Source organism: Annulohypoxylon truncatum, assembly GCF_022578515.1.
Source record: "Annulohypoxylon truncatum strain CBS 140777 unplaced genomic scaffold F4807scaffold_22, whole genome shotgun sequence".
NCBI classification, from domain to species: Eukaryota; Fungi; Ascomycota; class Sordariomycetes; order Xylariales; family Hypoxylaceae; genus Annulohypoxylon; species Annulohypoxylon truncatum.
In genome coordinates this window covers 122,898-133,497 of record NW_025953808.1, presented here as the reverse complement: position 1 = coordinate 133,497, position 10,600 = coordinate 122,898, and the positions used below count along the sequence as shown (strand labels likewise).

The window sequence follows — 10,600 nt, the reverse complement described above, 5'->3', positions numbered from 1 at the left end:
GATAAGCACCAGCATCAATCTTGGAACCCTGGAACTTGGGAACTCGCATCATCCGCTATCACGCAAGCCACATGCAAACTTACTCAGTAGCTGATCCTCTTCCAAGCTATCAGGTTACCACGCTAGCTATCATCGATCACTCGCGCTCGGCTTCGATCGACACATTTTCTTCCGCATGCTTGGCGAAGAGGAGTTAAGCTTCTCTGATCAGAATTCATCCCTTCCTATCCATTTCAAACCACAACCCACAACATACATAACTACCAGGGAGTATTCAGACTTAAACACGGGTTACTAAGCATTCGCAGGTATCACAAAGTTTCACGAAGCGCATAATTTTCAAGTATATGTAATAAGGTGCTATAATTAAGGCCTATTAGGTCATACGGTTAGGGCTACTATTCATAAGCCCTAAGTTATCGTGGTCGATATGTTTGCTCTTCCTGAGACTATTCGCGTTTAAGGACGTGGACTCGATCTAGAAACCTGGGATTGACCATCGGGTTGTGCAGCTCTGGGATGGTACTCATGCAAGCCGCAGCCGGGTCTCCGCTCGCAGACAGGGAGCCGTTCCAGTATTCGTTACCTGGGAAGGAGTTTCCATCCCATGCGTAAGATACCACCAGTAGCTTGCCAGTGTCGTCGCCGGTTAATTTAGCAGCAGGATTACGTCTCCCAAACGCGACCTTGATGCCTTGTTGCTGGGCTATGTTGGTGAGTATTTCCTGGTTCTGTCTTGATGCGTCAATCCATGCCAAATAGATCGTCCCTATCCGTCCCAGTCTTCCTCTCAGTCTCGTCAAGGTTTCGCCGAGGGCTCTGACATAGTAGTCTGTCTGACGAGAATCATACATCCATACTCCAAGACCAAGGCCAACGACATGTACGAACGCCTTTCGACTGACCTCTTTGGCACGTTCGTTTGCTTCGAGCAGTAGAATCTCAAGAGTGTTTCCTACACGTGCCATGTACATAGATCTATCAAACTGATCCTGCGACTTTTCCGTATTGAGGTACTGAGCAAACGCATTCACGATAGACGGGTGCATTTGGCTATGTCCTACCCCGTTTAGAATCAGACAAGAGTCCATTTGGTCAAGCCGTTCGAAACGCGGGCCGACTAAACCAATGATGACACCTCTGGGCTCAAACGTTCCTGGGCGTCCCGGTCTACCCTGGTTATACCGGTTACCGTCGTTGATGAAGTAGCTCGGACCACTGACTCCTATCAAACTTCCCAACATGATCTCGTCGTAAGACAGATAATCCCGCAATGTCGAGTAGTTCGTGCCTTCCTTGCCTACCGCATCCCAAAACGCTGTTCCATTTGCCAGGCGACGCCCATTACGAAAGAACGTGCTGTCTATGGCGTTAAGAAAAGCTAAAGGCCGCTTCTCGATAAGTCTTCTGACTTGCTGTTGCCAAGTCCACGGGTGAGCATACAGCTGCTGCGTGTTGCTGGTCGCGGCGGTCCCACGCTTAAGCGTTAGGAACCTCTCAACGAGATCTGGGTAGTCTTGGTGGACGATAATTCGAGTTGCCAGCGCATCTTCTCGAATAACATCAGGAGCGAAATTCCTAACTCGATTATGAGTGGTAGGAAACGCAAGATTGGATTCTTGAAGACCTAGGGATTCCATTGAAGCCATTTTGATGATCACGTCTTGAGGGGTGTTGTGAGATCTGTTGACTTGACAGGTGGAGATGACTCAAGAATACAATGCGATACTTCTTTATGTATACAAATGTATAAGGACTTGTTCAAATAATGATTGAAGACACGAAGGTTGTGCTGAGGGCATCATGAGTGAACAATGACTATTGTTCTCGGACGGGGGGATTGTTGCCTAGTGCCCAGTCTATTTAGCGGATAATGGGCATTCTTAAATCTGACTAATACTTGTCCAAGATAATCCATTCCTATTAAGACTTGCCTAAATGCATGCTTTAGCTCATGGGAAGCTTTTAAGTGCAACGGTAACCCTCAGCTACAACTCATAATATCAACTCAGAGAGTAGCACATTATCTTGATGACGGCAAGCCTGCTCACAATTCAAAACTTTTATAAAATATCATTAGGTAGAGCTTATCATAAGACTGCTTAATTACTTAACTCATTAATGTATTGGTTTTTCTTCATATTGTTAGGCGTACTTTGAGGCTGAGAAGTGACGCCTGAGATATAACTCGTTTTCAGTTTAGAATCTGACTTGTATAACTGGACTGTGGACTGGACATTGATATGTATAAGAAATGGACGCATAATACATATGCCTTCATAAGTCATGTCATCGAAAATCCCATGTCGACACTAAACACCTTGTTATTTTCAAGAACATGAATTGCCATCAGTTGATATCTTAGACAAACGAAATCCAATTTCATAACCATATACATGCATAAGTCGTACTATTCCATCAATACCATGTTATAATAAGTACCGGTATTCATCAATCGATTGATCCAAATTATGGTTGATAATTATGTCGAACATAGGTTACCAACAGTTCATGGTTTCAGCCTCACTACCGATTCATCTGAATTTATAGATGAAATTCTCCAAACTCATACTGCATTCAAGCCCTAGGAAAGAAAACGAGGTCATTAGTACCTTTCTCATCAATATGGACTTAGGGCTCTGACCTGGTATTCTAAATTGATGTATAGGTATATAACCAGAACAGATTTGCATGGAAAGAACCATGTCTGTGACAGGTTCCTCAAGACTATTAATATCCCTACTTAGAAACGTTACAAACATCAGTCTAATGCGCATATGAAGTTTCGAGTACATCATGATTTGAAGGATTCAACCCTCCAAAATTTAGTTTCGGTTTTAGTAGTGCAGTTTTCTTTGCGATACTCCTTTCTGGAAGCAGAGACCGTCTCTTCCGCCGTTGGGGTCCGAGTTTGAATAGAGACAATATGATCTATTTCCAGTAGTGCTACATCTAATAAGTAACGTAAGCAAAGCGGTCGAAATGGGAGATTGCTAAGCAGCCTGGAGTCCGAGAATGGATATCGCGCTTATGTGATGTAGGGGAAAACGTTAGATATAGTTAATTCCTTGCCTATTCCGTTACGAAAATTTTAAATCTTGTCAATCATTGCTGTATCCTAAGATGTTCCTGGCTTGAACAACAACCGCAGGTTCATCAATAACAATAAGGCATCCTCACTTGATCAATATATATCTAAGCAGCTGTAATAAGCCTAATCTTAGAACTTTGTAAGCAAGTACTGTTGATATCCTAACCAAAGCCAAGTTTTACTTGTAGGCCATCATCCTATAGTTACACGTCTGCATTTACTAGTAACTCTCCCATAATTACGTTGTATCAACTTGCCATCGATATCAGAAATTACAGCTTGGTAAACTTAAGATCATCTGAAACAGAAATGCAGTTATATGCGCATTTCAATCCTATATCTTTATAACGGCATGGCATATTAGAATATGGTTGCACGGAGTAGTAAACGTGACACCGTGCCTACATCTATATTACTACAGATCTTAAGTAGTATTTCATCTGATACATCAGATAGTTACCTATGGACATATCACTTTCTGCCAGCACTTTTAGCAGGCCGAGCGGTGATCCCGGCTCCAAGGAATCAGGGGGATGAGGTTGGACAGCATCGTGGCGTACCCAGTGCAGAACTCCGGGTCCGATGCAGGCTTTTTAGTTATGTTTTACTGTCTTAAATATGTTTGGTGGCTGGATTAAACAGCCTGCATTCAGGGCTTATAGGTCCCCCCAAAAAGCAAGTTGCTATATATGTGAAACGAGTTCGCCGGCTTGTTCCAACATTATGTTATATTGGAGTACACGAGCCATCATCGTTGTGTAACGCTTCGACGTATTATGCTATGGGTCAAATACTTCCAACCTAGCCATACATGCGTGAAGCTGCATCGAATACCACGTAGATACCTTGATTAGCTTCTGTAGTACCATGTCGCGTTCTCTTAAAATGTTGGTCCACGAGATTAGGAGGATATTCTACCAGGTCGTAAGACGGTAGCAAACAGCTGCCATTTAAGGTGATAGATTGAGAAGGAATACGTTTTGGTCAATTCATTCTCATTACCAGCGAATGTTGCAAACTCCGAACCCTTGTAATTGTCAATAGCTAACTTCTTAAACTGGCCGAAGGATTCAAATTACCTGTAGGCTGGATTGTGTTTGAATAAGTGGCTTGTGCCTCCGAAGACAAGAAGGATTTGACATTTTGCATCCTCCGTAGCCTTTGGTGGCTTTTTGGCGAAATACAATGGAACGTTCTCTCCTGTACATATCGTCTGTGTGATTTTGATGATTACTGGCGTAAATTTCCGCTGACGCGTTCCTGCATTTATGGCAGTTAAGCTGACTCTGTTTATTGGCCCACATTGGCAATATAGGTAAGCTGTCCCTATGCCCAGTATAGCTAAAATCGACCAAAGTTAACCAGCCAGTTATTTCTCTAAGATCGATTAACTTGAATATATCCATAGTTGCGTCTGGGTTTCAGGGAAACTTGCAATGGTCTTGCTATTAATCCTTTCGCCAGTAAAACTTGAATGGCCAAAGCAGGTATCCGTACTTCCGGCTTCTGAGGTACATTACCCCGACCTGCCTACATCGGAAGAAAGCGTGCGTTTCGGGGCGCCGCCATGCGTATACTCCTGGAGGTCCACTTTATGCCGTACCGAATGTGTGTTTGCAGGGCAATGGACCAGGAGCCTTGAATGAGTTTCTATCATCCTTACGCCCATGTCCTCGAGTGTCACATCGCCTCACGTAAGTTGCAAATGGGGCCAAGCCAACCGGCACCATGTTGGATGTAATATTCTCACACTTGATAGATGACCTTCCACGTTCGGCACTTTGCGATCCTGGTCTGCGGCTCTTTCATAGAAGAAAACATGGTTTTCAACGTTGCACTCATCCAACGACCCTGTAGCGTCGCACGTGGGTTGAGTGTCCACTGATCTGATGCAAGGACGGTTGTTAGTGATGTAAAACATCAGGTAGAGTCACCATGCATGTCGTGAAGTACATCTGGGAAGGTGGCTTATAGAAGAGTAAGGGAAGGAGACAGGCTTGCTTGAAATTGTATATAAACCCTCCATACTCTCCCCTTTCTCGTCTTCTCAACATCATCATCACAATCACCACCAGTCCTCTACAGTTTCTATTACACCAAGGCAAAATCCGCAAAGACACACATCATCACGCTCAAAACTTCTCATCAGCGTAAGCCCTCACTCCTATATATTCGCCACTTTAGAAACTGACCCAAGAAGCCAACAAGCAAACCCAACTTCCAGTCAAAATGTACTCCATCACCAAGATCGTCATCGCTCTCGGCGCCCTCGTCGCCCCCTCTCTCGCGTTCTCTGGCGAGATGACCTGGTACACGCCCGGACTCGGTGCCTGCGGCCAGACAAACACTGAGAGCGACGCCGTCGTCGCTATGTCGTCTCCGGACCAGGACGGACACTGCGGCAAGCAAGTCAAGATCACCTACGGTGGCAAGACGACCACCGCCACGGTTGTGGACAAATGCCCCGGCTGCGCTGCCACCAGCATCGACGCCTCCCCCGCCGTCTTTGAGCAAGTCGCTTCCCTCGATGCCGGCCGCATCGACATCACCTGGGAATACATTTAAATCAGGGGTCATATCTGAAAACACTCGTTCATACACTTATCCATTCATGTAAAAAGTTTCACTCTCGTTATTAACTCACTAGATATTATCACACTGTACATAGTCTTACCTTCTTCTTCTCTTCTCTTCTCTGGCTGTCTGGGTAGATGGGCATTGGTATAAAGGATGGGCTACCAGAAAAACCAAAAAGGGGTCTTTCCTATCTACTGTAGTTGGCTGGGTTGGGGTTCATTGCTACCGCGGTTAGAATCTAGATGTCGGATGTAGTTGTTCAGACAACATACAGGCGAATATAAGTCAGCATTTCTATCATCAGGCTTTTCATCCTGTACATGATCTATTTCTGAATGTGAAGCTCAACCTAAATAAAGTCGTCTCCTCTAGACCGGCAAGGCGGCACCAGCTTTAGGTACATTGATTACACAGCCAGTTTAAGGGAGAGCTACTAGGATGACGTTAAATAGGTATCTCTAAAAGATCCAAAGAAAGCGTACTTACCTAGGTAGGCACGTGAATTGTATGAACCCCTGGATTACTATTGCCTTACTGCAGGAACAGCACGTCGTCTGCTGTTCTATAAATAAACAAGCCCCTTGCAAACATTAAACCTTATAATTGCGGGTCGATCCTGCAACCAATATTACCCCTTGCCCCTATTCCAACTATTAAAAAACCTTTCGGATATTCCTTTTTGCTCACCAGGGAAGCTCAAAAACTCAGGAATTGTTACATGCACCGTAACCGCGGTTTTTTATAACATCATCCTCATTATCCTACGTTACCTGCGTTACCTAATACGACGACCTACAACTCGCCATCCTCACCCCATCCCGTCGGCGTCTCACTCATCTCAAACTTAATCAAGCTAGCGCCAACAATATCGCCGTGTCGAAGCACAGGTCTATCAATCGACCTACCATCCACACTCAAACTCTTCACATACGGTTTCGCCGGCGCGCCAGGGGCCTCAATAACCAAACTCCTCTCCCCGCCACCAGCGCGGCCCCCTTCACCCCCCGTAGCCGCCCCAGCAGGCAATCTCAAGGTAACCCTCTCAAAGAACGGCGAGCCGACGACGTACTCGTCGCTCGCCGGATTAGCAGGGTAGAACCCGAGAGCCGAGAAAACGTACCACGCGCTCATCTGCCCGAGATCCTCGTTGCCGCTGAGCCCCGCGCTCGTCGCATTATAATTATCCCACGCGATGCCGCGGATGCGCGCCGCCGCCGCGTGAGGGTACCCGATCAGCGAGTACAGGTACGGCACGTGGTGCGAGGGCTCGTTGCTGTGCATGTTGTGGCCGCCGTCGAAGTGCGCGTCCAGCTTGGCCTTCATGCCCGCGCGGCCGCCGGTGAATAGGCCGGCGAGCCCGTCCGCATCGTGCAGCACGTCGAATGTGTACACCCATTTGTCGCCTTCCGTCCAGCCCCAGGTTTCGTTTGCCCAGGAGCCGTTCTCGTTCCGGGCGCGCATGAACTGCGTCTGTGTGTCCCAGATTTTGGCGTAGTTCTTGGCGCGTTTCTCGAGGGCTGTGGCTTCGTTTGTCTTGCCGACGACGCGGGCGACGACGGCGCATGCGGCGTCGTTGAAGGAGTAGTCTAGTGTTCGCGAGGCTGATTCGGACCACCGGTCGTTGTCGACCCATCCGTGGTCCATATAGCTTGTCAACCCCGCCCGCACTTCGTAGGACGTGTCTGGTTCACGGTCGTAGTATAACAACTGCGTATCATTTTCCGGAGGTTCATACGCGTCCTTACGCACGGCGGTCCATGCTTTCTGCAAGTCGAAAGAGCGAAACCCATGAGATATCGCGTTCGCTAACACGGCATCGGCATTTGTTGCGATCATAATATTCGTTTCGACCATGTTGGCCCACATGGGTAACCTCCCAGTCCAGTCAAATATTTGGAGCAGGGTTCGCATCATGCTATTCACTCGCTCGGGGGCAAAGATGGTTAGGAGGGAGTGCTCTGCCCGGTAGGTATCCCAGATAGACCAGGACTGATAGTACGAGTCATTTGTCTCATGAACACTGTCAGTATAGCCGCTGTAGAAAGTACGGCTACCTTGAGGATCTTTACTGGCAGGTTCAGAGAAGTCGCTCGGGTACTGAAGAGCATGGAATAGACCGGTATACCAGATAGTGCGCGGATCATGTTCCTTATCGGTAGAGTTGACTCCCTCAATCGTTACCCGACCAAGCTTCTCTAGCCAAGCCGACTTCGCGTTCTCAACTGTGTCTTCGAAGGTGCTATCGTCGGGATTTTCGATATCTAGATTTCTCCGGGCTTGGTCGATGCTGACGAAGGATACTGCGGTCCGTACTTCGACTCGCGTAACGTTTTCGCGAAACCTCACGTATGCACCGAGTAACTCACCCGACGCGCTTTCGGTCCCCTCTGACAAGTTAGCTCCAAGAGAAGTTCCGTATGATTCAAATGGTTCAGAAAAGCGGGAGACAAAATAGCCCCTGAAAGATGCAGCTTTATCAGGCCCGAGTCGGTAGTCTTGGCGCTCCGGATTGCTGCCAGAAATCTCATTCTTCTCCGGATCGATCTGGACTTGCCCAGTCCAGTTCTGACGAGTAAATTGGATAGAAACGTAAGGTTTCACTGGTTGATCGGCCTGATAATCGTCTGTAGCATTGAAATCGAACCGTAGATGACTCGTATGGGCAGATGCGCTCATTGCAACTTGGATTTGGCGGGTGTAGTTCCCTACTTGCTCACTCCGTTTTCTAATGCGTCCGTTCGCCCCTTCGCGGACATTATCAGGGACCGAACCAGCACCGCCGGGCACAGGCCCTCCTCCCGCCGCTTCTTCCGTTAAGTCCCAATCGTGTTCCCCTTGCGTGTCCGCATCTAGGAGGACTTCGTAGACATATGGTGTGCTAGACTCGTCCTCCTTGCGGAATGCTAGGCCGCGTTGTTCAAATAACGGCTTCACCTCCGGCGTCCATCCGGGGGTCAATACCACTTGCCCCAACTCACCCATCCAGATCGCTGGTTGGTGAGTAGCTTGAAATCCATGAATGAAACCATCCGTGTCTGAGTATGGTACTTGCGATATGTAGTTCTCGCGTGTCTGTGGCGTCCATCGTGTCATACCGAATGGCACCGACACCGACGGGATCATGCCCCCATTATCGTCGGCCGATATGCCGTATGTTCCTATCTTTGGGTTGACGTATTGGAGGACGCCAGCATTGACGTGGTAGCCCAATTTATTGTTTTCCCGAGGAACTGCTGTTCTCTCTGTTTCACCTGTCGGACTAGGATAGGCTAAGACGCGAAGGGCCCAGAGGCCGAGGATACGCTGCGAAATCGTATAACCCATTGCTATCTTCACTTAAATCATCTTATGAAATTAATTTCTAGCTCAACAAGCTTCATTAGATTTTAACACCGAATTTATGACAATACAACAGCGCCAAGGGAGCCAGATTCATAACACATGTCTAGCTAGACTGATTGCCTTTGGTAGTAAAACTGACCTGAGCCGTAGTGATCGAAGACTAGTTGTCATATACTTCAAGCCGAGGAAACAAAGACGCCTCGCTGACCCTTTTGTTGCCCCCCAGACACATCTCCGTAGTGCGGGGAAGACCCTTGCCATGTAAGGACCCAGGGTGCCGGTAAGTTGGCATAGCAGCTCGGGCCCGTGACGGCATTACAAGACAGAGTAATGTAACGGTGACATTTATTTAACATGATGTACTAACGTTGCATGTGCGAAAATAGTACTACCAGTTGGCTATTTCAAGACGGAAAATTACCAAGGATTGGAAAAGAGAATCTTGATTATTATGGGGTAACCCCCGGTAATTAGGCATTGTGGCTGTTGTGGCTGAAAGCGCCCGCACATTCTAAAAAGTAAAAACCCTACAACCCCTATTTACAACCTACTAGATTGGATTGCTTCACAACAACAACAGATGCATAGGAGCAAAAGGAATCAAGAGAGCAACAGCAATATAAATTGCAAAAATAAAGGGTTTGGCCGGGGATTGAACCCGGGACCTCTCGCATCTTTGCATAGGTTTTCCCTAAGCGAGAATCATACCACTAGACCACCAAACCATAGACGGCATCCCACAGTCTCCAACCAGTATGCGGGACTTGAGCTTTGTCTCCACTGGGAATTCGGTTGCCACTAATCTCAACCATAAGAGAGGTGAGTTACCAGAATATCCTCGGATCTTCAAATTCATGCACATCACATACAAGTGTAAATAATTTATACCAATATATCTCTTGTACAATAATTTCACAAGGCATAGATCCTTAACGGACATCATTTTCGTTCCTCGTCCCATGAATGAGTACCTAGGTAGCGGGGCCTTTTGAGTTGTCCCCATTATATTGCTACTACTCAACCACAAATCATAGACAGATGGGTATAATGAGTGATTAGATCACTAGAGTTCCATTTATACTATAAGATTCCTAGCCGTAATAGATAGCTTTTGGACTCTAGGTGTCCTGAGACAGTCAGCCAGCGCAGGTGAGCCAGTGACTGGTAGGGAAATATTTACGATGCAATTTTGAAACATTCGCAGCAGGGACGAAGAGCGTTGAGAAAACAGACACGGAAAAATATGGGAATTAAGTTACTTTCTTCTATGGGAATTGCGCCAACTAGAATCAAGTTTGTTGTCATGAGGTTGCTCAAGGAAAAGTAAATCGATGAGATCTCTCAACTCGTGAATTATTCCATGCTGAGGTTTATGTCGAAGGTGGGCTAGAGCAAATCATCTTCTTGCGTACTAAGGAGGTTCTTGTTGTTTATTCTAGTATTACAAAGATCTATTCAAAAGGGAAAAAAGGATATGTAGATTTGTTTTGTGATGTAAGAAAACGGGGAAATATTTCTTCATATCTGGTTAGCAAAACAGAGTCGGAGTATGGTTTTTTTCATGAATCTATATCAACTGGGCTAGCGAAT

At 46.7% G+C, this 10,600-nt stretch overlaps 3 protein-coding genes and 1 non-coding gene across 4 annotated transcripts; 1 reads left to right on the top strand and 3 right to left on the bottom strand.

Annotated features, from left to right (window-relative positions):
- Positions 1 to 46: 46 nt before the first annotated feature.
- Positions 47 to 1,935, bottom strand: F4807DRAFT_148498 (uncharacterized protein). Its single transcript, XM_047993180.1, has one exon. It carries the CDS (start codon positions 1,647 to 1,649, stop codon positions 450 to 452), a length of 1,200 nt encoding a protein of 399 aa, XP_047852859.1. The 5' UTR covers positions 1,650 to 1,935; the 3' UTR covers positions 47 to 449.
- A 2,892-nt stretch (positions 1,936 to 4,827) lies between these two features.
- F4807DRAFT_148486 (RlpA-like double-psi beta-barrel-protein domain-containing protein-containing protein) lies at positions 4,828 to 6,101 on the top strand. Its single transcript, XM_047993179.1, has 2 exons — positions 4,828 to 5,241; positions 5,292 to 6,101. Exon 2 carries the CDS (start codon positions 5,321 to 5,323, stop codon positions 5,654 to 5,656), a length of 336 nt encoding a protein of 111 aa, XP_047852858.1. The 5' UTR covers positions 4,828 to 5,241; positions 5,292 to 5,320; the 3' UTR covers positions 5,657 to 6,101.
- On the bottom strand, positions 5,953 to 9,089 carry F4807DRAFT_148478 (glycoside hydrolase family 92 protein). The gene is made up of 2 exons (XM_047993178.1): positions 6,155 to 9,089; positions 5,953 to 6,101 (listed from the first exon to the last, which is right to left on the bottom strand). The coding sequence occupies exon 1, from the start codon at positions 8,990 to 8,992 to the stop codon at positions 6,461 to 6,463; it is 2,532 nt and encodes an 843-aa protein (XP_047852857.1). The 5' UTR covers positions 8,993 to 9,089; the 3' UTR covers positions 5,953 to 6,101; positions 6,155 to 6,460.
- A 558-nt stretch (positions 9,090 to 9,647) lies between these two features.
- F4807DRAFT_t92 lies at positions 9,648 to 9,735 on the bottom strand. The gene has a single exon. It is a non-coding gene; the product is annotated as a tRNA-Pro (tRNA).
- Positions 9,736 to 10,600: the final 865 nt, after the last annotated feature.

Excerpts from the sequence above, each read along its gene's own strand:
- F4807DRAFT_148498 (XM_047993180.1), bottom strand. The coding sequence starts at position 1,649 with ATGGCTTCAATGGAATCCCTAGGTCTTCAAGAATCCAATCTTGCGTTT.
- F4807DRAFT_148486 (XM_047993179.1), top strand. The coding sequence starts at position 5,321 with ATGTACTCCATCACCAAGATCGTCATCGCTCTCGGCGCCCTCGTCGCC.
- F4807DRAFT_148478 (XM_047993178.1), bottom strand. The coding sequence starts at position 8,992 with ATGGGTTATACGATTTCGCAGCGTATCCTCGGCCTCTGGGCCCTTCGC.